The sequence below is a fragment of the Hippopotamus amphibius genome, chromosome 5 (genome assembly GCF_030028045.1).
Source record: "Hippopotamus amphibius kiboko isolate mHipAmp2 chromosome 5, mHipAmp2.hap2, whole genome shotgun sequence".
NCBI lineage: Eukaryota > Metazoa > Chordata > Mammalia > Artiodactyla > Hippopotamidae > Hippopotamus > Hippopotamus amphibius.
Genome location: NC_080190.1, coordinates 10,025,620 through 10,051,082, shown reverse-complemented (window position 1 = coordinate 10,051,082; position 25,463 = coordinate 10,025,620). Strand labels below are relative to the sequence as shown.

Sequence of the window (25,463 nt, the reverse complement as noted above, 5' to 3'; positions counted from 1 at the left end):
GTGTGGGGATGGCTGTGTGTCCATCGCAGCCACCTTGCCTGTGAAAGCCCCCAGGGGCTGTGCAGGGAGGATGCTGTGCAGCTGTCTCAGCCCCGTCTGTCCACTGCTCACCCCACCCTCTCTTCAGCCTCAGAGCACGACAGGGCACAGGCCCCTGGCCTTTCTCATTCCTTGTGGGAGCCCATGCTACCTGTCCACCTAATATGAAGGCATCAGTGCTCAGGTGTGGCACTGGAAACAGGAACCAAACTGACACTTGCTTTGAAAAAAAGTTCTTTATTCAGCTTGTTCATAATAAGAAAGGGCTAAGATATACACTACAGGCCAAAGAAGCTGGTTCATAAAAGGTCAGAAAAGAAACTCCAGCTGGAACAAGCACTGCTGCTCCCTGTGTGTGGCTCTCAGCTGCACGCGGGATTTTAGGTTCTGGCACCTGCAGTCTGACATTTTTTCCTAATTCCCAGCCTGTGTTTCTAGGGAAACTTGCTCCCATCTGTCTCACCTCCACCTCCACCCACCCCCCACCGTGCACCTGGGCCAAACAGAGTTGGGGGCTCTGGGTACCATGCTGTGGACACTAGTTTCTTCCTCCCTCACTTGGGCTCCAGAGCAGGGGTCCTGTGTCTGAGCACCGCGTGTGTTCTCCTGCTTCACATCCTAGAGCTTGGAGGCTGGCCGTGGGCAGCACGGGTGCACCTCCCCAGTGTGAAGGCTGCTATGACCAACACCACAACCAGGAAGACCCCAGCGGGGATGGTGGTACTGTGGTAGCTCCCGGGGGCGCTGGCCTCTTCCTGCACGTCAACCACCGGCCGGTCTGGCAAGGAGAGGAGAGGTGGGATCAGGATGGGTCCAGCAGGGAAGGAGAGGGGAGAGAAGCAAGGGTAGGGGTCGCAGGGTAGGGTGATGGCCATCAGAACTGCTTGGTGGGCTGGCAAAGACGGCTGAGAGGCGTGCCTTTCGGGAAACTGAGGTCAGACCCCAAAGGGCAGCTGGGTGTCAGCCCTGGCAGATTTCACAGTGTCTTGTCAGCCAACAGAAGCAAAGAAGGTTTGTGAAGAGGAAGTCAGAACTGGGCTTTGGGATAACATATCTGGCTGGAGGCTCCCAGGGGATGGGAGGGGAGCGAGTTGCGGCATTTGAGCCCATTTGGGAAATTGGTGCAAAGGTCCCAGCAAGAGGGACACAGACCTTAAGCTACTGCAGTGTCAGTGGGAGGAGAAGGAAGAGGAGAGATGTGAGCAGCGTCCCCATCGACCCCCTGTGCCCCTCCCCCTGCCCTGCCTGCCGTCCCTCTGTTGCTCCAGCCCCCAGGTGGGTACCATGCAGGTGACTTATGACTGCACTGCGTCCCCGCCCGCTGGAATGGAAGCCCTCAGGGCAAGGATTTTGATCTGCTTAGTGTGATGTCCCCTGTCACATAATAGGCCTTCCAAAGATGCCTGGAATGTTGAACACGTGCGGGAAACGCCTGGAAGTAGCCAGACATGGGGAGAGCCTGTGGGGTGGCGTCCCGTGCCTGTGGGTGACTTTGTGCCAACTACTGCTGGCCCACACCTGCCCCTGGCACCAATGTCACCACATTTGTTGACCTGGCCCGGCCTAGACCAGACATCCTGGGAATCCCTCTGCAAACATTTTCTCATCCATGCCCACAATAGAGCAGCATGGCGGGAGTTCTGCTCCCCGTTTAGACGAGGAAATGGAAGTGGCTTCTCCAGGGTCAACCCCTGGGAGCCGTGAGAATAAACCAGTCCTGCCTGCATCTACATGGCCCTGCCCAGAGCCTGATTTCACTGCCCCAGGGCCACAGTCTGTCATCTTCATCATAAGTAATAACGTGATCACTAATGTTAACATCGGTGACAAAACCACTGTGACTTGTAACAAGCAGGGACCAAAGCAGTGTAACTAGCAGCATTTTATGTCACCCTCTCAACAGTCCTAAGAGGTAAATAGTAATGTTTTTCTCTTACAGATGAGGGGTGTGAGGTTGGGTGTTCAGAACCCAGAGGATAAAGGTGTCAGGTATTCTGGGTCCCGGGTTAGAACTGTCTTGACCAAACCCTACATATCATATACATTCCCCATTGACCCAGAGCCCTTGGAAGAAGGTGGGAACCAGGTCTAGTTCAACTCCAGATCACCCAGGGTAGCACAAGTGCCCTATTCTAGGGGACACAGGACACCCACAGAAGTGTCCCCAGTGCCCGTGGTTCATGGGCCTGGGCCCTGGCAGACCATGGGATGGGAGGATGGCCACCTACCCAGGTTCCTGTTCTCACCGTGTGGGGCCTGCAGCTGGATGGGTCCCAGGACAACGTTCACCTTCTCCTCGTAGGAGCCCACGTCCCTCTTGGCCCTCATGACGCAGCCTCTGCGGCAACGGGAGGAGTCATCGTTTGCACTGCACACGATCATCTTGCACTTCAGGTACACGGAGGGGAAGCGGCTCAGGAAGTGGAAGGCAGTGAACTTGAAGCGGACGACGTGGGGCAAGGGCTCATCGTAGGATTGGTAGGTTTCGTCCTTCACACACCTGGAAGAGGAGAGGAGCTGCTCTCAGCTCTCCGAAAGGCACTGCACTCCCCACGCCACCCACCCCATGGGCTGGGCAGCCTCCTCAGAGGGTGGAGGGCAGGGAACCTCCTGCTGCCTTCACATTCCTTGTGGAACACCTGCCGGGCACGCTCTTTGTCCAGCGCCCCAACTACTCCTTGTTTAATCCTCCCAACAGGCTGGGACATGGGCTTCACTATGCACATTTGATGGCTGGAGAAACTGGCTCCTAGAAGAGCGAGTGCCTGTCCAGAGTGATGCAGCTAGTGTGGGGCAAAGCAGGCATCTCAACCTCTGTCTGCTTCAAAATCAATGTTTTCCCACTACAAGCACGACTTTTTAAGATTCAAGCTTGCCTGGAGTTGAGTCACTTGGTCTAATTTTGCTTTATATCTAACCAGCTCGATGGCCACTCAGTTCCCCAGACACCCAGAGATGACAGCCTGGCTGGTTAAGCTTGAGCTACTGAAGCCCAGTCTGGCTTCCCTGAGGTCTGGGCTGGTTGTGCGGGAGGTATCAGGGAAAGGCTGAAGCCCACCCCATGAAGACACTCCTTACCCTCCCCGGATGAGATCATAAGTCAAAGATGTAAAGTCACTGGAATTCGGTGAAGCCACGCATGTGTCCACAAATAAGGCCAGGGAGGTGTTAGGATGGAGGATTTCAGCCCGAAGGAACAAATCCTGGTTCAAGTCCACATAGTATGGGCTGCTGGTCACGCGATGTAAGAATGAAAAGGATTTATAAAAGGAAATGGTCACGTTAAATTTGCCCTGTTGTATGTTCTTGAACTTGAGGGTATCATTGGTAATGTACATCACATTAACCCAGGTTTCCTGGAGCATTTTGCAGCTGACACGAAGGTGGATGTCCTTCTTCCTCTTGATGATGCCACTTGAAATAACTGATTTGAGGAAGTTGGAGTAGGTGACGGTGTCATTATCCACCTGGGAGAGGCAGGCAGGAGAGCAGAGTCAGGCAAACATCACGCACTGAAGGGATCTCGTTGATGGTTTGGGTTAGAATGAGATGGAAGTGCTGCCACAAGATTTCAAAAGCCTCCGAGAATCACACAGAGATGGTACATGCCTGTCACCATGGCTACCGTTGCCTGGGGTGGATACGCTTCACCAGCAAGACTCCCTCCTTTCACACATCCCCTTTCCTCTGCCACGTGATGGGGACCACAGTGTGTTGGCACCTCCCGGGAGCTGCTGCTCAAGGAAAGGTGGGTGTGTCTAGATGACCCCTACTCCTGCTGTACGACTAAGCTGAGTTTGGTCTGCATGGCTCAGGGCCTTTGTGGATTGTTGTATTTCATTCTCACTCTTGCTGGGAGAAATTAGGTGAGGCAGTCATGTGGGAGGAGTTGGTGGCATTCGTTTTCACAGTGCTGTTGGGATGGGTCAGTAGCTATTGCAGCTTGATATCTGCAGCTGCCAGAACCCAAAGTGACAGAGATTCAGAGTTATAGGTGGGGCAGGTCCCTGATCTCTAGGGCAGGAAGTTCCCCAGGGACTCATATGGATAATGAGATGGGGGGGCGGTGTGCTGGAATGGGGGCCATGGCAATGCTGGAGCACTTCCTGTCTTGCTTTCCTTCTCCACTCCCCAAACTTAGGACCATTTCCTACTGTGCCTTTCACGAAGCAGCAAATTCATAAGAATGTTAGTCTCTCGTGCTGTTTGATGTGACTACCATCTTGTAAGAGTGACCTTTCCAGGGACAAGAGTCTCGCACCTGATGCTCTGTGAGCATCTCAAGGAAAGGGTGATGTCTAAGCATCTCTCTTTTCCCAGGGCTTGGTTAATGATGGCATCAGTAGCATCACTTAAGATCCATGAAATGCAGGAAAGGTCCAGGGAACAGAAGCCCAGCAAAAGCACTGTGATGCAAGAAGAATGGAGCCTGGAGCAGCCAGCCCAAATGGCCAAGAGGACACAGCTGAGCACGTGCCCCTGGAAAGAGCCCTATGGTCATGATCAGCTGGCCACAGGTGAGGTGAGCACAAGAGCGGAATTGCCAGGTGGATACTGGGGGTCGGGGGGGCTCTTTCCCTCCTCAGTGCTGTGATGGTCAGAAGCAAACCTGTCCTTGCCTGGTACAAGTTCCCACCAGCCATGGGCACCTGTGCAAGAACGGGCAAAAAGCAACACCAGAGTGCCCTAAATGTAAGAAGCCCTAAGATGTAAGACAACCTTACTGTTTACAAAAAAAAAAAAAAAAAAAACCAGAAAGTTTGTCACTGAGTCACATTCAGTCATATACACTGTCAGGAGCAAAAATTCATTCCTGGCCATTTGGGAGATTAGACAAGTTCCCTTCTGAAGCCAGCACCTCTACACCCTAAACATGATTATTCTTTAGAAAAGCATGTGTTGGAGAGGCTTTCCCTTCACGTCTGGAGTTTCAGAACTCAGCCTTGGTGTACGCCTTCCAGAAAGACAGGTGAAAAGGGAAAAGTTTTGCAAGTGACTTAAAGTGGCTCTGCCACCAGGGCGCCCTGCCTCCTCTCTGACCTCAGGTCCCATCTCTCCCCGCAGGGGGCGGCTGAGCCCGCACGCTGGGCTCGGGGCTGCGCGGGGCCTGGAAGGGGCTCTGGGCCTCCTGCGCCTTCCTGGGAAGCACGCTGTACTTTCTGCCTTTCCATTTTCTCTAAAACAAACAAACAGAAAAGCTGGGGGGTTTCTGTTGGAGCGCCAGGGGTCATCACGGCAAACCACGCACACTTTGCCACCGCGCTCGTCCTGCAGGGACACACCCCGCGGGGTCACGGGGCCCGTGCACGTGCTCTCGCACCCACGCGTGTCTGTGCTTCCCACGCCCGAGCGAGATCCTGAGGGCACGCCAGACGATGCACGTGGCGTGCACGCTCCTGTCTTGATCATCAGAAGCCGTTCTGACTTTAGATTGAAATTCGTGCTCAGACGTGTGCGCTGTGCACGGGGTCCCCGGGCCGGGGCGGGAGTCCGGCAGGCTCGCCGGCGGCTGTGCCCTGCAGGCCGGCCTCTCCCGCCGGGCTGCCCCCTCCTGCGGTGCGGAGACCTCGCCTGTACAGACACGCAAGCCCACGCTCCTCGGACTCCCGTTAACGGGGCAGCTAGGGGGGCACAGGAAGCCCCAGCTGTGGATCCCAGCACCCTGGCTTTGCATCCTGCCCCTGCGGTCCATGATCATGTGGCCTTGGGCACGTGGCTTCTCCTCTGTAAGCCTCTGTGTCCTTGGGATTAAATGGGAGTAGAAGCTGTCTGGAGAACTTTGAAAGTCTCCTGGAGCTCTTAGTTCAGTGCCTGGCACGCCTGCGAGCCCTTAGTAATCTGCTTATACAGGCTTGGCCTCCACACCAGGGGCGCTGGCAGTTGCAAAGCTGAATGACACACTGGCCTGCCCTGGAGGCGGGTTTGCTAGGGGATACAGACATTTAAATAAGCGGAGGAATGAAAATGTAGCCTGCGCTGCCCACAGCCAGCCAGGTTAGAAGCCCAGGGCTGGCCCGTGGCCTTGGCAGCTCTGATGGAGATGAAAGAACATGGGTGGGATGGTCAGATGTCAGAGGCTCCAGGCTGCACATTTGGAACCGCGAGGGGTGGCCACCTTCGGTGGACTGAGTCCCACTGACTAAACTCATGACAAACTAGAATCCAACACGACTGGTTGACAGGGCATAATGTAAAAGCCAGGTTGACTAGAACAGCAGTCTCCACCCTTTTTGGCACCAGGGACTGGTTTCCTGGAAGACAATTTTCCACAGACCCTGGGGAGGGGGCTGTGGATGGTTCAGGCGGTAATGTGATTGATGGGGAGGGATGGGGAGGGGCTGTAGATACAGATAAAGCTTTGTTCATGTGCCGCTCATCTCCTGCAGTGCAGCTCTGTTGCTAACAGGCAGCAGACTGGTAGCGTCCGTGGCCCGGGGGTTGGGGACCCCTGGACTAGAACGTTTGCAGGCGTGACTCATCTGTACCCTTCTCTGCATGTACGCCTCCCTGATCCAGTCAGCTTCTCTCAGAAGGAGATCTGGTGTCTGTAAGGACTGTCCAACAGGAGCTGGGGGCCACCGTGTCGACAGCAGACCCCCGGGCCCAGGCAAGGCCTATCTGGTTAGCTGAGCGAGCGTTCCTGCCCTCTCTCACTGTTCCCTGTGTCCTTGCCAGATGGAGAGCAGCATCCTGGTAGCACCTAGCCTGGCACGTGGCAAATGCATAGTATGTCTTTGGTGACTGACAAACCCTCTGATTCTCTGTGTCACACACATTGTACGTATTTGAGCATCTCATACTGTATATTTACTGTGCTTCTAACCCTAATAAAAGTATTTGCCCTGTGTCTGTTCTCTGACAGACAAAATCTTGAAGTGATTACTTAGGTGTCAGCTGAAAATTCAGAGCTTAGAGTGCAGAGTTTAAAATGAATTTACATAAAATTAAATGCACCCACTCTAAGTGTACCATTTGGTGGGGTTGACAATAAGAGACCCAACATTCTCGTTAATGCACACAGCTCCATCCCGCCCCGTTGCCGGCAGTCCCCTCCCACCTGGTCGGCTCTCCCTCTGCACAGATGTCATAGCAATGGGAATCTTGTGCACCTGGCTGCTTCCACTCAGAGCCACATTTTTGAGATTCTTAGAGTCTGGGGTCAGCCCTACCACTTCCTGGCTAAGGAGCCTAGGCCACCTGTTTGACCCCTGGAAGCCCAGCCTCCCTATTTCTCAGGTATGCAGACAATGAGGGGAGAAGTGTGTCATCTTGCTGGGGACGTGGGGAGTCTGACACAGACTAATCTCAGGGTCTGCCTCTTGCAGGGTGACAGGATAACGGAGATTCCCGGGACACGAGACTTCTCCGTGCTAAAGTCTGTCAAGTCCTATATCGACCAAGACAGTTGGTCACCGCAGGTGGTGATAGCTCAACAAATGGTAGCTGCAGAGGCCCATGTATTGCGAAGCTCACGAAGCTTAAGCTTCAGGCCACCCCCAGCCTCCAGCCTCACCCCATGCACAGGTTCCTCCGGGGCTCAGCAGTGCACCGGCACAGCCCTGTGTCGTTGTGAGATTCCTAAAAGTAAGATACGCTTGCATTCCTCCCATGCAGGAGGCTCCCACGTCTGTCACCCACCCCAACCCCAACCTGTATGAGCTCCAGGCCCTTCAAAACGTGGAGCTGTCCCGGAAGCTGCTGTTGCTCTTGCCCACGTGATAGCCGCCTGCCAGGCACCCCCTCTGCCGGCCACGGTGGGAAAAACTCCCTGCTGACTTCCCTTCCTTCTATTTGGACGTGGCTGCAGCTGTGTCATGGCATCGAGGAATGGGTTTATATCTTCACCCCGATTATGTTCTGGTTCTACCATAATCATGTTTTCTGGGTCCCCAGAATTCAACAAGCACAGCGCACATCACTAAGAAAGCTGGCTCAGCAGGAGGAAGAGGGAAAGCTCCAGGCTTACCTGCTCGATGGTACCACAGCCGGAGTAAGGAATTGTGAAGGTCACCTGGCTTGATGTGATCTGGGGCCGGCACTGGTAGCTCCCATTCGAGCTGGGAATGACAAGGTCCCTGGGAGAGTGGCCCAGGGATTGGAGGTAGCCCGTGCTCACGCTGGCTTGCATGTGATTCTGCCGGCAAAACAGCTCTGGGGGCCGAGGGCAAACAGTGTGGTCAGTCAGCGCCTCACAAGCCCATGTAAAGACACAGAGATGGCTGGCAGACGGTCTGCCTGCAGACACGGCTCGCCACCACCCCAGGTGCCAAGTGACTCAAGTTCAGTTTCACTCTCATGAGACCCCCATGAGGGCACAGGGACTAGGATTCCTCTGAAACCACTTATCCATATAGTAAAGTAACATGGGGGTTGAATTGTGGGGATGTCGGGAATCAACGTCCTTAGCTATGGACCTAAACCCAGGTCCTGTAGCTAAGGGGCAGGTCAGTGCTTAACTTCCTGACCGCAAAGAAAGCCCCATCATCATCTTTCCCAGCCCCTGGCCAATCTGTACATCAGTCCATTAACAGCTCAAACCGTGGCCATCAGCCTCTGCTGGACGTGGCTGAGTGACCAGCTCAGACCATCTTCAGGTAGCAGCCAAACATACTAGGTCTCAGGACAAGGTCACAGTGTCCCACACTCTGGGAAGGTCACAAGGCCTCAAGCCAGGTGGTCCCCTCTGCCCTTGGCACTGACATCTCACTATCTGCTGAGAGCATCATCTAGCCCTTCTGCTTCATCTCTGCTGATCACAGAAAGGCCAACATGCCACTCATCTGCCATCTCTGAGCATCCAGAGTCCCAAGACCTACTGCTCTTTGCCCCTTTCCACACCAAATCAAGCCTTGGTGACCCAATGAGGCGGCTCTCATTTCTCATTTATTGATGTGGATGGAGCAGGGGCAGGAGGGATGGCGGGAACTAACCAGACAACGGGAGGGAATTTTGCATATCCCTAGAGGCTGTCCAGTGCACTGAGGGTCTGTGACCACAGCGCCCTGGGGAATCAGTCCCTGAGCCTGGGACTCACCTTGGCATCTGGTGAAGAGGCCCCTAGCTGCACTGCAGAGAATGGATCAGAGGAGAGGGGCAGCCTGAAGCTGCTGCTGCCTCAGGAAGCCAGGTGGTGAGGAGGGGAGGGTGGGGATGGAGAGTGGGGGAGGGAGTGGAGGGTATCAGCAGCTGCTCAGGACAGGCAGCCAGGAGCTTCTGCTGGTTACACATGGGCTCAGCAATGAAGCAGGCTCCATCCAACCCACACTGACTAGGGTCTAGTGTTCCGGGGGGTCAGAGACCTACCCGGGGGGCCAGCCTCACTTAGTGCCTGTACAGAGATCCAAATCTGAGGCTGACCAGGCTACTAAAGGACCAAGAGGAGCCTAGAGAGAGGCCCTGCCCTCCTGAGATTGGGACCTCAGCTGCAGGAGATGCCTTGTGCCAGGAGAACAGGAGAGGCAGACTCTTTGGAGAGTGAGCCCTGTGACTGCAGCCTGGGGTCTAGCAGCCAAGCTTGGGGAGAAGAAACCCATGCCCTCTGGGTCAGATGGAAAATGTGATACTTACTCTGAGTGGTTGTATTTGATGGGATCCATGAGTCTAGAAAGAAAATGAAGTGATTTTAGAATATTTCAGGATAATGTTTTAATGCCATGGTCATGAGTTTGATGGAGAAAATCAATACTTTTCCTCACTGTAGGACTTCTCAGAGCCTTGACCATTCCAATTTACAGTGTGAATGCCCCAAAGCATTGGAGAATATAGCACTTCCCAACATTTTTAGCACCAGCTATTTTCACTACGTCATAAACAACATTTGGGGGGTTGCTCTCAATGTGAAGAATTTCTATAACAGACAAGCCTTCATAGGAGTGTTACCTGGCCATGTTTGTAACACAGTCACTGTTCTTCATAGAATGACTGGTAGTTATTTTCATCGTAAACAACCAGAGGACCAAACCTCTTCCCCTACAGCATTTCTTAGTGAGCACTGGCAGCAGGAGGTGGCAGGAGACTATAGCGGCCCTCCAGCCTGAGATGAGTAACAGCCTTGGTCCTGGGGACTCAGCAGGTCACTGGAACAGATTCCAGAGTCCTCACAGAGAAATCACTCCATAGAAAAAGACACCTCTTTGACGTGTCCTTCGAGAAAGCTGAAAAAGTGGAGTTCCAGAGAGCAGTCTTGCTGGGTTGGGCTATAGTGACTCACCTGGGGCACTAGAATTGATCTGTGCTGCTGCGAGAAAGATGAAATGTGATCAGCCTCAGCGCCCAGGCTGTGCTGCAATAAACCCATCAGGTTGCTAGGAGAGAGTTGCTCAGTGCCGGGCCCCTGCGCTGAGTGGCCCGAGGAGGGTGACCTGGGAGCTGACCAGGAGAGCTGAATTGGAAGTGTCAAACTGAGATATCAGTCCCACAATAAAAAAGGTCTTGGGGGAATCTGAGGTGACAGCTAGTAATCACCCTTGTCACACCGGGGGTCCACAGAGGAAGGGGCTGCAAAGGACCCGTGAAATTCAGGAGCCAACACTGTTGCTGAGGTCGTCAGAGAGAGAGCCCACCTATCGAGGAAACTCAGTGTGAGAGGAGTCCACTGCAAAGAACAGTCCTTTTCAGGAGAAAACCACACCCCAGAGAGGGAATCCTGCTTGTGTGAGATCAACTTTGAGCAGATGACACTGGCTTCCTCATTGTGTCCACACTTGTGGGAGTTTCAGCCTTCGTGGGGGTAGCTCCAGAGGTAGGTCTCATGCCCTGAGAAGCCCATGTTGTCCAGGACAATTGGCCCTGAGCCCTGACCGAACCCGGCACTTCCTGGGGCCGATGTGGCCCAGCCACAGCCTAGCTGCCTGTAGACCACGATGGCATTGTTGGTGTCCCAGCTGTCGTCATACCTGGTGCCCCAGGAGCCTTGATACAGGACCTCCACCTGGCCCTGACACCTGTCACCTCCATTCACCAGCCTCAGGGCCAAACCTGATTCGGTTCCTGGAAGGAGACAGGAAATGTCATTCTCTTGTGTCTCTTGAAAGAAGAGGTCCTGAGATCCGAGCTCAGAGTTGTCCCAGGGTTAGACGTCTGAGTTCTGAGTGATGTTTTCTATCAAGAGGATAGACTGAAGTCTGGTCGTCTTTAACCAACCAGTGGCTGTGTTTTAGAGCTCTTGGCTGTGGGCTGAGCTAGGCATGTCCCCTGATTGATGCCCACAACCCCAGCAGTTCAGTCGCTGAAGCCAGACTTGGGAGGCAGTGAGGAGAGGGGAAGCCCACAGCCTGCAGTGACCTCTGGGATGGGCTTGAGCCCCTGCATCAGGGAACCCCAGAGACAGCTTCCCAGCCCTCACCAAGGAGCCACCTTTGGCTGCTCACCGCTGCTCGGGACCCCAGCTCAACAGAATGAGATCGGAGATATTTTGGCTCCAGGCTAGACACTTAAAACTGGCCTCTAGTTTACATTTCATGAGGCAGAGAAGAAGATGAGCTCCAGGCTGGACATTACCAGCTCCCTGTTTACATTTCCTGAGGCAGGAGACAAAGCAGCTCCAGGACAACATATTCAACACGAGACTCCTGTCTGTATTTCAATATCTGCACTTCAATAGAAGACACAGCTACAGGAATAGGGTAAAAAACCAAACATTGGACACTTTTATGACAGGGACAGAGAGGGCTTAAACCTTGTTAAGAGATTACATGGTGCTGAAACGCAGGAAATTCAGCGTAAACTGCAGGTCTCCCCAGACTGCTGGCTGGAGACTTCTGACTTTTACTCTCTCCCTTGAGAACTTTCTTGCTCTCAGCTCTCTGCTTTGTTCTCTTTCCAAGACCCACAGGGCTTAATCTGGGCCCCCTCAGTGCAGGAGCCCCAGCACTCCCTCTGTCCCCTCTCTCCCCTCTCTCCCCTCTCCCCCTTTCTCTAGCTCTGCCTAAATGACAACCCCCAGCACGCCCCCCGCCAACATGTGCATCTTCACCAACCTTGGGAACAACACATGGGGAAGTCAGAGCTCAGTGCCTGCAGCCCTCGCCAGCAAATTGCACCCTTCTACGCGCCACACTGTATTTCCCGGGGTAAAAAACATCACCTCCCCGGGCCCCGCTGCCTCCCAGTGTCTTTCTCCAGAGCAGCCCTCCAGGTGCCTGTGCCACCCCACCAGCACACACTGCCCTGCACTTTGTTCCTGTGATTCTCTTACCTACTGTACTCGGGAAGCAAGGTTTCTTTCTTAGCTAAGCCTTATGTCCCCTTCAAGTTTACCTTAGATGCCAAACAAACGGGGCGATAGACTTGGGGTTCTTCTGCTGTTTGATCTCCCCCCTTACTCTGTGTCCAAAGATCCTCTATGGGAACACTGCCACCTCTCAGCCCTCAGATCCTGACCCCCCGGCACTTTCCATTGTGGCTAACTCCAGCTCCTCCAGGAGATCCTCCTTCACTCCAGGCCTTAGCAGCCCATACACTGGCACAGACCACCTATAGGGCTGGCCACTTCCAAACAGCCTACACCCTACGCTTCATAGATGCTCAGTCTCACTGCAGCATAAGAGGCTTCTAGACAGGGCATGCCTCCTATGGAAAGTCCTGGCAACCAGGTATGCACTGGTTCAAAGCCCCTCTCCAGCCATGGTGCACTGGGTGCCTTGCACAAGGTTTCAGTGGGGGCCAGAGACGTCTGGTCAGGATTTGATTGGAAAATAAAGGACATCTGAAACCACACCAGGTTCGAAGGGAATTAGGGGCACTCCCCAAAACCCTTCAGGCAAGAACCTCCTGGTAAGTATTTCCAGAATGCCGGATTCCATTCTAGGAGCACAGTTAGGGTCTTGGTTAAAGGTTACCTGATATGGGAGGATCCCCTTTGTAAGCAAGACAGGTTGAGAAAAAGGAAAAACCTAGATGCTACTGTAGCAGTGCCTGGCCTTTATTTAAGTTGAGGGATTAAAAAAAAAAAAAAGGCCTCAAAATGGGTCTCTTAAAATTAGACCTTTATTGTCACAGGATGGGAAAATGGACTGAGGTTCCCTTTCATCCAGGATTTTCTCCTATAATCAAAAGCCTGAGGAATCAGAAAAACACTCCTAACATTCTAAAGAATCCCCTTCTAACTTCTCCTGATTCTCAGAGGGGAACCAAGCTTCCCCACTCCTACAATTTCCCTCACTCCTTCAGATTCATCTGATCAAACAAAGGCCCCAGCTCCCCAGAGGGACAGTCCCTGCTGGGACAACATTCTATTAGCCAGTCTACCCCTGTTTTCAGAGCCAATTTGAATATTATCTTGTTTAAATGTTAGCTATGAAATCATGACTACAGAGAGAGAAAATGACTTATGACAGTGTAGCCGCAATATTCTTTAGACTCAGCATAAAATTGGTTGATATAAAAAATTTTTGATTGCAAAACTGGTTCTTTTTGCATATACAACGAGAAACAGTTAGCTTGTTCTTTTTCACAGTTCTGACCCTGAAATCACAAAAATATGCCAAGAAAAAGCTTGAAGTTCATTCTTATCATGCCCTTGAGATACAGTCACAGCCCACTCTGCCTAAGACTTCAGCTTTGGATTAATGAGTAGAACTTCAAGCCAAAGAAAAAAAATAGAGGAGAAGAACAAGAGACATTTTAAATCTCAAGCAGAAACTATGAGATCTCTGTCTGTCTGCATATATGTGTATGTCTCAGCATGTGTCTTTGACTTTGGATAATATTGCTGAGGTTAATTTGTAAATGAGCTCTATTTAACTGGCTTAGAAAAAAGAAAAAGCACTTAAAATCAAACAATCCTGAATAGAAGAGAAATTAATCTAAATAAATTTCATGTTCACTTGAACTGGGAAATATGCAATACTAAATTAAGACCTGGTATTAATTTTTGTTGATCTAATTAATATATACATCTTTAAAGCCATCAACATTAAGTATAAGACTTTTATTGTGCCTAGGTTTCATATAAGCTATCTGTTACAAATTTGTCAGCAAGGAAAGTAACTCAACGCGAAGAAGATTTTAGGGAAAAAATGCAAATAAGATAAGAACTTTGGGTGAACATTTTAGGAATAAAACAAGACATTAAAATGTTCATTACTGAACATCGGCTTCCTTTTACAGATAAACAAAAGGTTTAAAACTATGAGGAAATGTGTTTGGTGCCACCCTGAGATATTTTATCCTATCTGACTGAGTGTTCTAAACCCTTTGGATATTATATGGTAATAGTATACTAATATAAATATTCTGGAAATGATATGGAGTTCCTAAAATTCTGAAATGTCCTGGTAAAAGATTATCAGTCATAGTTATAGATATTGTCTAAAAACGTTGTATGTCACAGCAGTAAAAGTTAGTTTATCAATTGCATTGTAATCAGATTTTAACCATGCCTTTTTAAGTCTTTTGTGATTATAGACAGGTATAATTTCACTCTGATGCCTTTACAAAAATACTGCCTCTTCAAGATTTATAGAAAGGACTTTCTAAGACTAAATTAAAATTAATTAGGTAAATAAATTTTGTTATTAACAATAATCTGGCACCAAACTGCTATTTGGTTCCCTCTCTCTGTTAACAAACACAGTTTTCTTGCAATGCTGCTTTTGATAACAGACTATGTGAACTACCTTGCCTTTAAGTGATTCATATTGCTTTTAAGATCTTTGTTACTTTGTTTGAAGGGATAGGTAGTATTTCACAATGATCTATGAAGACTATGGCACGTGTACACAAAGTTCATTCTGCTTCTACAAAAGCGAACACCTCATTGTCAGGCTTTTGCCATCCTAATGTCCTTAAAGCATGGCAACAGTCTACTCATATATCAGGTAATTTAAAATAGGTAAACAATAGCTGTAAACAGTCAGGGCTATGGGAAATCCAAGACAGCTGCTTGGCTTTTCCTGGCTCCCTGACAGACCTCATTTTTTAAGTTTGATAAGTTATAGCCTTTTCTGGCTGCAGGGCTGATGGTCTCACAGTGAAAAATAAGTGGTTAAAATTGTGTTTTCCACATGGGATATGCCTCCCACAGTCTCCAGTGATCAAGGTGCCCACTTCACTGGACAAATCACACAAGCCTTAACAAAACCTCACAAACTTCTTAAAACTCTCACTGTCACTGTCATCCTCAATCATCAGACAAGGTCAACAGAGCTAATGAAAAACTTGGATTCAGACCAAAGTTAATTACATGGAATTAAGCGAACTGCTGAATATGAGATAATTTTTATGCCTTTTGTCTGACATACTGATGGCTTTTACTGTTTGGTTTTTTAGATATAACAAAGCTCTTCTCCTCAAGCTACTTATGGTTCACAACAATTTGGTACTTTACACCTCTGGGTAAAATTAAAACATTTACTTTTCTCTCTACTTGGTCCCTCCTGTGATTGAAAACTCTGAGATTCTCAGCAGCTTTATCAGTTCCTCTATGCTGGGAACAATTAAATCATACTAAGGATGATCAGTCTAGTTACACTACATAATTGGGACAAATGCCTTATAAGTGATGCCAATATAAATTTCCCTGAAAGATAAGAAGTGGTACAGAACAGATGAAATCAGATAACCTGGGTGTATTCTGGGCTACACCTAATGAAAGTTTGTGACTTAAATTCTTACTATCAGTATCTACCATCTCTGAGCTATTCCTAAATGTGGCCCCAACTAGGAGGAAAGGCAGTTTCCAAAGATACATCCCCAAAGGTTGAAAATAACCTGCTCCAAAGTGATAGCTTGGACAGACACGTGCTCTTGGAGAACGCATCTCATGTGACGGTTGGATTATCCTGGCCACCATCTGTACATAGTGACATGTATGTAAACACACACTCCACATAGTAAATGTCAGAGGTTGCTCTAAGATGGATCATTTGACAAAATCTGCCCTTTGGGGCACACACAGTGGGCGGTGTCCTTAGATGCTTCTTTGTGGATGAAAGGACCCGATGGTGCTAGAACAGCCAGGAGCAGTCTTTGCACAAAGGAGAAATATTGAGATTTGCTAGGTTGAGTCGGGGAGAATTTATCTTCTCCACTGAGGCTATAATACCCTTTGTCATTTAATGACCGATAAAGAGAATATATTGATTACTCCTCAGCTTGCTTTTGCTATAGATTGAAGTTTTAAAGACTAGAATGTGGGACATCCCTGGTGGCTTAGTGGTTAAGAATCTGCCTGCCAATGCAGGGAACATGGGTTAAATCCCTGGTCCAGAAAGATCCCACATGCTGTGGAGCAATGAAGCACATTCGCCACAACCACTGAGCCCAGGAGCTGCAACTACTGAACTCGAGTGCTGCAACTTCTAAAGGCTGCACACACACCTAGAGCCTGTCCTCCACAACAAGAGGTGTCACCACAACGAGAAGCTTCCGCAACGAAACAAAGAGTACCCCCAGCTCACTGCAACTAGGGAAAGCCTGAGGGCAACAAAAAAGACCCAATGCAGCCAATAAATAAATAAAATTAAAAAAAATTAAAAGGCAAACAACAAACTGTTAAAATATTTTCCATCTATATAATGAACAAAGTAATAACATGCAAATTAAAGAGTTTATATAAATCAACAAAGATGGTACTAACTTTCACAAAATCAAAATGGATGAAGGGTATAAACAGACAATTAATAAAAAGGAACATAAATGGCTTAAAACCATTCACCTTCACTCTAAGCAAAGACATGCAAATTAAATTAACTGGACACCATTTTTTACCCCACATTTCAGGCAATATTCTGAATAATAATATTCAGATCAGTGAGGGTGTAGAAAATTGCCACTCTTGTTTTTTAACTGATTAGAGAAAAAATTGGTACATTTCTGGAAAATAATTTATCAATATGTTTTAAAAGTCTTCAAATGATCAACGTTTTGACTCAGTAATTCTACTTCTAAGAATCAGCTAAAGGAAATCATAATTTACTTAATGTGGACAAAGATGCATGAACAAACATGACCTTCACAATATTATCTGTTGTAATTTCAGAAAGAACTTGAAAGGTGATGGAAGAAATAGGGAGAGTTTGGTAAAACGGCACAAACTTTCAGTTATACCATGGATAAGTTTCAGGATCTAATATTAAATAGTTGATAACACTATCTATTGTACAATTGGAATATGATAAAGAGTAGGACTTCAATGCTCTCACCAAAATAAAAGATAAACATGTGAGGTGATGGATATATTCATTAACTAGCTGGGGGAGAATCTTTTCACAAGGCATATGCATATCAAGTCACCCCGAGTTACTCTTTAAGTATCCTGAAAATTTCTTGATCAATCATACCTCAATAAAGTAAAAAATTAAAAAACAAAAATGAAGAAAACTGGAAAAAACTTCAATCTCCAAAAATCATGAGTGCATGTTAAAATATTCAGAATATAAACTAGAGAAAGTCTGTGTATCACTAATATACACACATAATTTGAAACAAATATATATTTTAATAAAGGCGATCTTGGGTGATAGGAAGATGGGCATTTTTACCTTTTTCTCTGTGCTTTTCTCTAGTTTCTACACTTTCCACACTAACTATACATTAAAAGCTGCAGCTTGAGGCTGACGGCATGGGATGAGGTGGCAGAGAATGTAGGAGGCAGATTCTTTTAGGTGAGAAGAAATTGGGGTTGTAGGCTAAAGGAAAAGAATAAGGATGAAAAAGAAAAAGAAGATAAGGAAAAAATAAATCTAAGGATAAAGCAGAGACTGAAGAAGAGAAGAGAAAGAGAAGGAGGGGAGGGGGGAGGTAGGCAGGAGAGGAATGGTCATATCTACAACAGTTACGACATTCCTGGCATCGAGCTAAGTGCTCTACCTGTAGTATCTCGTTTTATCTTCACAATATCCTTTATGGTAGAATTATTACACAATCTATTTTATACAAGAGAAATCCAAGCCTTAGGGAAGTAATATAACAGGTCAAAGGTCATAGTGAAGGCGATCTCAGAAGCCTAGAGCACTGACCCCAGAGCAAGGGTGCTCACAGCTCAGCTGCACTGCTTCCCAAAATTCAAGTGAAAACACTGAGATTCCATTTCTGCTTGTCAGAAAGCAAAACATTCTGAAATAATAATATTTAGTAATGGAGAGTTCATGGTCAATATTGCTCCTGATACGGTGTCTGACTCCCCATAAACTATACACAAGGGAAGAGAAATACTTCTCAGGACCTGGCACAGGCACAGAGGGCACGGCTCAGGGCACACACACCCTCTCTCCTGCCCTTCCATTATGGTCAGCCGGAGCTTCTGTGAGGCTCTGGGTGATGCACGGTGTTGTATTAAGTGAACAATACATGGTCCCTACCCTCCATGGACTCCCAGCATAGCAGGATCTCTAGAAAAACCCATAGATGATCCAATGCAAGAGTAAAGGTTCTATGGGAGAATTAGAGTGGCAAACACAGGATGACACATCGTGTGTGTGTCTGTGTGTGTGTGTTGAGAGTACATGTCAGGGTTCCTGGATTGGACAGGGTCTGTGGTATTTCAAAATAGCAGCTAGATTTAGCCAGGGGAGGGGAGGGAGGGGGGGAAGAACAAGACCGCGTTCCACGTGGAGGGAACAGCATGAGTGCAGTCAGCATGGCAAGAGGCGGCGTTACTGCAGGCGGGAGGCGGGCAGGACAGGCTGCTTTGTGCTATGAGACATCCCGCTGCCAGGTATCCCAGAAAACAGGCAGAACAAAGAAAATCTCTGGGTGGAAAACAGCAGGGAACAAGTGGGAACTGAAACTCAGGTGGGGGTTGTGGAGCAGGCTGTGGAGAGACAGAGGCTGAAGAGGACGGCCAAGCAGGACCTCAGGGTCCCGGGTGCCAGACAGTGATGTTCTTGGACTTGACCTGGGGCATGGCCTTGGACTTTATCTTCATTCTATAACATTTCGCACCCACACTGGACTGAGTGACATAATGCCCGGGGAGATTTTGTGCCGTAAAGATGCGCTGCAGCGAAGAGAGCTGGCAAGGAATTAATTAGATGTCCTTGGGGTAAATTTAAGTGATAACAGAAGTGCCTCCCACAGTCCAATGTCACTCACATAAGGACATCTCACAGTGCCTAAAAGTCCCTCCATTCGAATTCCTCTTTATTTTTAGGATATTAATCATTGCCAAACCCCCTGATAAATTGTGAAAAGGGGAAGTACAAGCATTAACACTTTGTTAGGAATTAGTCTGTAAGCAGTTATTGCTTCATTATTTTGCAAAGAATTGACCATGAAGAAATGGTATAAAGAAAGTTGTGTTTAAAAATATTATTTTGGAATAACTTTATAGCTATAGGAAAGTTGCAGAAAATACAGAAAGTTTCCATATACTTTCACCCAGTTTGCCCTCATGCTAACATCTCATGTGACCGAGGTACGTTTGTCATGATTACCAAACCAACATTGTACATTCCTAGTAACTAAACTCTGGGCTTTATTTGGATTTCACCCATTTTTCCCTTTTCTTGGATCCAATCTCAGATATCACCTTGCATTTTGGAAGTTATGTTAGGAAAAGGCCTAGAAGAGTAACAGTGGACAGGGCCCATGTACACCCCAGGTGCCAGACCTCGCATGGGTGACCTCATGTCTACACAACCCTATGAAGTTGGAACACAACCCCCTTTTACCAGTGAATAAACTGAGGCTTGCAGAGGCTCCAGAGCTGATGAACGGCAGAATCACACACATTGCTAGGAGCCACAGGATTTCCACGGCCCCTCCAGCCCAGCACAAACCTGAGCTCACTGACTTTTCCTCAGTATTTTGTGCAAAGCCTGGACCTGAGAAGAGTGTGTGCTGCCTGGGTTCCCCCAGCACAAAGCTCCCCCACGGGGCTCCAGGGCTCCTCAGCTCTCTGCAAGGAGCAGCAGGGGTTCATGGGCCAAAGGCACTCCCCAAATGCCAGCAGCGCTGCTCCAGGTTCACACCCTGGCCCAGTCCCACAACAATGGCTAACCTTGGAGAAGAGACAGAACCTTTCTGAGCCTCAGTTTCCTCATCTGCAATGTGGATACCTAAGTTGGGGGATGTTAGCAGATTTAGCCAAAGGGAGATAGGTACCCTGTCTCGCAGAATACCAGGTACAGAGCAAGCATTTTGTAGTGGGTTAATTCTCATGTCTAAAATGCAAATGCAGGCACGTAAGTGTGTGTGTGTTCTCACGAACACATAACATCATATAGATCCATAAGTTCCCTCAAGCCCTGCGTAGAGGATGTTTTAAGGCTCTTTGTAGATAAGGACTTGGCAATGGGCTCTGTGTCCTTTAGGGGCTGACATGGACCCCTGTCTCATTTCAGAGGCAGTGCAAGTCCGGGGATTAACTTTGTACTGATAAACGCTGGAGCTAAGAACACTGCCTTCCATTTTCAAATATTCTGATGTAGACACAATCTCCAGTCCCCAGACTGTCCAGAGCCAGTACCCCCTGAGGTCCCCCTGACTAGAAGGGAAAGTGGGTGTCACCTGTCAGAGCATTCTTGGTCAGAGAAAGAGAGAGACAGAGACAGAGACAGAGAGATATTAGAGAGACTAGCCAATCATCCTGTTCACTTAGCATCTTGGTGACATGACATTGAGATTCCAGGCCTCACTGATTTGCCCAGGGCTCTTCCCTGTCCATTTCATCCCTCGACACTCTAAGAGCACAAAGATGTGCTTGAGTAACTAAACTTCAAAGCATTTATCTAAAGCAGTGACAGACACAAACTTGAAATCTTAATTGTCTCATCTGCGCTCAGCTACTTGATCTGATTTTGCTCCGTACATATTAATTATCAAGCCAGACACACCTGCAGACAGAAGTCATGTTATGAGTGTCTCCAGAACAATCTCTTCTGCCCATTTTTTTCAGTACACCAACTGGGGGCTTGATCAATGATGACGAGGTTTTAGGGCCTCTTGATAATACACACTCTTCATTAATTTCAGGAATTTTTCTCATCCCAATCAGTCCTTTCCGAAGTTGAGCAACTCACTGAAGACATTGACATAATGACTGACTTTTTTATAACTATGACCATTGCATTTCTCAGCCAGAAATAAAACAAAAAATACTTGCAATTACAATGATCAGCAAACCATTGCCCCCCCCCCACCGCCGCCCCAATATAACAGTTCCCTTGAGATGGAAAATCTAGCACCAAGTAACAGTTGAAATTTGCCATGATTGGCATTTCCAGCAGTGAAATTAACAAATATGATAATTAGATATAATACCTGTAGATAGAACTGGACCGAATAGAAGACATATTTCAAGGATGACTGTTGAGATCCCCATTTTGCTGGGTTCTTCTCAATTTGAATAAACAAGCCTTGATATATATAGATTCCAAGCTAAAAGGGGGTGTGTCTTCCAGCGTACTATATTTCTACTGCTTCCTGCAAAGATATAGGAAGTAAGGGACTTGTGTAACAATCCATGGCTAGTATGTAGAACAATTTAGGTGTGTTAGGATGGTTGGTGTGTGAAGAGTCTGGTTATTCCCCAAATGCAAAAGCACTGACATTAGTGATGCAATTTCAAACATCCTTCTAGGTGAACCTCTACATCTCTCAAGGGCTCCCTGAATGTAGGCTTGATTTTCATCTTGGAGACTGTGAATGAATTTGTGGGAAGTCTGCTGCAAGGTTCAGGGCAGAGCAGGATGTGGGCTGCTGAGCAAATGCAGCACAGTGCCAAGGGGAAAAGCATCTCTGGGGATGATTTGTGCTGGCAGGGAAGCCTCCGGTTGGCCCCTGGCCTTAGAGAAATAGGATAGCCTTAGGGCAGACATGATGGGAGAGAAGAGATGAGAGATATCCGTGGATTCCATGGGCTTATATTAGCTTTAGCCATCATCTTCTGCCTCTCACACTAATTCCATAAGCCAGGAGCTGAGAAACATGTGACCCCAAACTGAATCACCTCCAACCATTCAAGACTTTGATTTCTTGCCCTTGGCATTCACATTGTCTGCCCCTTGGAGCTTGGCAAACCCAGCAAACCTGCCCCCAACCTCCTCCAACCTTGCCCACAATCCCTCTCTTATGTAGGTATTGCTTTGGGAACCCCAGTCTTTCTTTATCACCACACTCTGGTTTTACCCCCACAATCTACCAAGAAGGTTTCCTATCATTCCTATTTTTATCAAAACAATCTTGCTGGTCGGTAACTCCTGGTTAGACGCACATGGCTTCGCAGGACTTGGCTCTGCTCTCCTGGCCTGAGTGAGCCATGTTCTGCCTTTCAGCTGAGATGTGGAGGCTAGGAGATGACCCCTTGGCTTCTTGCCATGAGTTGTTAACCCTAGCCTCCAGGCGCTTAATTCTGGAAGGAAACCAGGAACCCATGCCTTAAATAAGTCACCACGCAGGACTTAGGGCTGGACGTCTGCATGTGGCTTCATCCAGATGAAAGTTACTTTTGACCTTGGCTTTCTTTGTTACCCTTATAGCCAATCCTGTTGTTCCCAAGTTCTTCCTCTCGCCTTGATGAGAATAAGCACCTTTCCTTGGGATGCCCTGTTTATCATGCTCCTGCTATCAATCCAACAATTGATGAGTGTCAGGTGACAAGAGAACCAGGACACACATCTGCTCGGGAACGTGGAAGACCAGGTAGCACCATGGATGCCTCTTACAGGGGTTATGCTTGTTTGGATCCTGAAATGCTGGGCTGAGAATGATCGTGAAGTGCTGGCTTTGAGATCATCAGAAAGAAAGTGCTGTTGTTGATTAGTAATGCCTGCCCTGAGCACAGCAGACAAAAAATAGAGGTTGGAGAGCAAACTCTCCACCAGGGAGGAGGAGGTACAAAGTGTCCCTTCCCCACAGAAGCACATTGTCTGCTCTTACAGACAGATCTGCATGGTGACTGTTACCACAAGGCATGAGTATGATTACTAATTGCAATGGGAAAATACGGGAGAAAAAACATGTATATCAGATGACAGAGGTAGCTTCTCAAAGGAAGTGAGACTTAAAATATAATCATCAGGCAACCAAGGGTGGGAGAACAGGTGAGAAACAGAAGTGACCTTCAAGGTTTGTGTGAGAGGGGAGGTTAGGGAAGGTGGAAGCTTCTGCCAGGAGACTCTCCAGGAAGCCCCATCAATAGCTCAGCTCAGAGCAGAAAGAACAGCACCATTTCCTCATTTCTGTCATTTTGATGACTCTGTCCTTTGCCCACTGTGGTTAGCAGTAAAGATCCCAACACAGCAAGGGCTTCTGAGCTTTTTGTTCAGAAGATAGCAGGAAGGAAGAAGAAGAGGGAACCTACTTGTCATTTCAAAACCAGCTGGAGAGGCATCCAGGTGGGAAGGTGGGTGATGTCAGTGGAGCAGGACGGAGGTGGGGGCCTGGATGTGCAGGAAGAACACAATGGGGCTGCAGGCCACCTGCCACCACCATGTGGATCTTTCATCATCAGGACCCCAGCCTGTCTCAAGGCCTTTTGTGCTCCTTGGCCCTTTTTCAAACCCTGTTCAGAGAGGCTTCCTCTTGTGTAGAGAGGAGGGTACTGGAGGGACCCACTCCTCTCAGAGGGCCCACGTTTCTTTTCCCTGCCCACTGGCTAGAAGCATCTACGTCAACAGCTTGTCTGGGTAGAAGACCAGAGCTTCAGAGCTCCATTTCCTAATGAAACCTGCCATTCAAAACAACAGGAAGAAGGAGAAGCTCATTAAAGCTCCAAGACTCTGCCTCCCAGACCCCATTTCTCAAGGACCTTCCTCAGGTGATTCCGATCCTGATGACCAGCTGCTCTTGCAAACTCCACACAGCAGAACCGAGCACTGGGCTTTAGGTCGGGAGGCATGGCCTTCCCTGGAAAGAAACCTCTCTAGGGGTCACTCGTGGCTTTTTTTAAGCAGCAGAACCCTTTCCTAAATTTAAATTCATGGGGAAGCTCCAAATATTAATACTAACGATTCAGTGGACCCCCTCTGAGTGTGGCAGAGGAGTCCCCGTGAGCTCAGACAGTGGCATCAGGCCCTCTCCTCCCGGAGGGCAGCCTGCCACAGAGTTGAGGATTCCCTGATGGAGGCCAGCCCCTCCCTTTACAAGACCGGGAACCAGAGGCCATGCGGCTCCTGGGGTTTCCAGGTGCACTGCCCTGATGCTGAGCTGGGGTACCAAGCGGACACCCCAGAGCAGGCACCTGTCTTCAACTTGGGTCATCTAAGCCCCTTTTGCCCGAAGTTGGCTGTAAGCCCTGCCTGTCACCCCTGTGAGGTCTCTGATCTCTGAGCCCAGGAGCCCAGTGATGTGGGACAGATGTGGTGGGAAGAATCAGGGATCTGGCCTCTTAGGCATCACTGTTTGCTTCCAGGCACTGGGTCCCAGGAGTCTGTGTGACCATGGCTCCCGTCGGGTGTCAGGTGGACCCCTAAAATCTAATTTTACTGTTGCTGAGCAGCCCTACATCATAGTTAACCATTGTAACAACCCTTTGGGCGCTATACATGTGATACTTCCGATGTCGCAATGTCACTGAGGTTTGCTCTCATAATGCTGTCTTCCCAACCATGTTATGAGGGATCCACATCCCACAACAGCCCCCAGACTTACCACCAAGCTGAGTCTCATCCTTCTCCACTGCTCCTCTGTAATGAGGAGCTTGGAGCTGAACAGGTGCTCAGGCAGCATTGGCCACTGAAGGTGGGTGTCAAGAGCAGCACCCCACCCACCACCTTCCAGGGTCACCAACAGCCTCAAGCAGGGGACACTGAGGTCCAGGGAAGGGAAGTGACACACAGAGACAAGCCAATGTCCAGGGTGGCAGATACTGCCTCCCATGAGAAGGATGGAGTGTAGGTAGGGTGATACAGCTCTCTGCTCTCTAGGGTGCAATCCAGCTACAGAATCTTCCAGCAAGAAACACAGCCCTCAAATGACTCTTGATAAAAGAATCTCATCACATGCTTCCCATCTTTCTCAGAGCAATGCTGACAGCCCTCACCACAGTTTACAGGGCCCCACTCAACTGGCCCCCATGGCCTCTATCTCCCCAGCCCACTCTAGCATTATCCAGCCCCAGGGCCTTTGCACTTGTTGTTTTCTCTGCCTGGAAGACTTTACTCCCAGAAATCTATGAGTTCACTCCTTGCCCTCCTTCAGGTCTTTTCTGACATATCATCTCCTCTGGGCAGCCTGTCCTGACCACCCTTACCCAAACAACACTCCCAATCCCCCATTCCTGGCTTTTCCTCTCTCCACAGCCCTTCTCACCATCTGGGCTCCTTATATTTTACTTCTTTATTCTTCTGCCTGTCTGCCCACTAAAACAGAAGTTTCATGAGGCAGGAGTTTGGATCTGTTGTGTTCACTGGTGTATCTCCAGAATCTAGAAGAATACTTAGCACAGAGTAGGTGCTCAAGAAATATTTGCAGAAATGAGTTGATTGAATGAGTGTGGGCAGATCTGGAGGAGTAGGACCAGGCCTATTAACCTGGATGGT

At 48.7% G+C, this 25,463-nt stretch overlaps 1 protein-coding gene across 1 annotated transcript; it reads right to left on the bottom strand.

Annotated features, from left to right (window-relative positions):
- Positions 1-286: 286 nt before the first annotated feature.
- LOC130853762 (deleted in malignant brain tumors 1 protein-like) lies at positions 287-21,304 on the bottom strand. The gene is made up of 6 exons (XM_057736075.1): positions 21,244-21,304; positions 9,607-9,639; positions 8,006-8,190; positions 3,118-3,506; positions 2,268-2,539; positions 287-817 (listed from the first exon to the last, which is right to left on the bottom strand). Exons 1-6 carry the CDS (start codon positions 21,302-21,304, stop codon positions 651-653), a joined length of 1,107 nt encoding a protein of 368 aa, XP_057592058.1. The 3' UTR covers positions 287-650.
- Between the last annotated feature and the right edge of the window lie 4,159 nt (positions 21,305-25,463).

Bases quoted from the DNA above. Each gene is read 5' to 3' on its own strand.
- LOC130853762 (XM_057736075.1), bottom strand. From the start codon at position 21,304: ATGGGGATCTCAACAGTCATCCTTGAAATATGTCTTCTATTCGGTCCA. The intron at 8,191-9,606 runs GTAAGTATCACA...CTCGGCCCCCAG, and splicing joins ATCAAATACAACCACTCAGA to AGCTGTTTTGCCGGCAGAAT. The intron at 818-2,267 runs GTAGGTGGCCAT...TCTCCTTGCCAG, and splicing joins CGGTGAGAACAGGAACCTGG to ACCGGCCGGTGGTTGACGTG.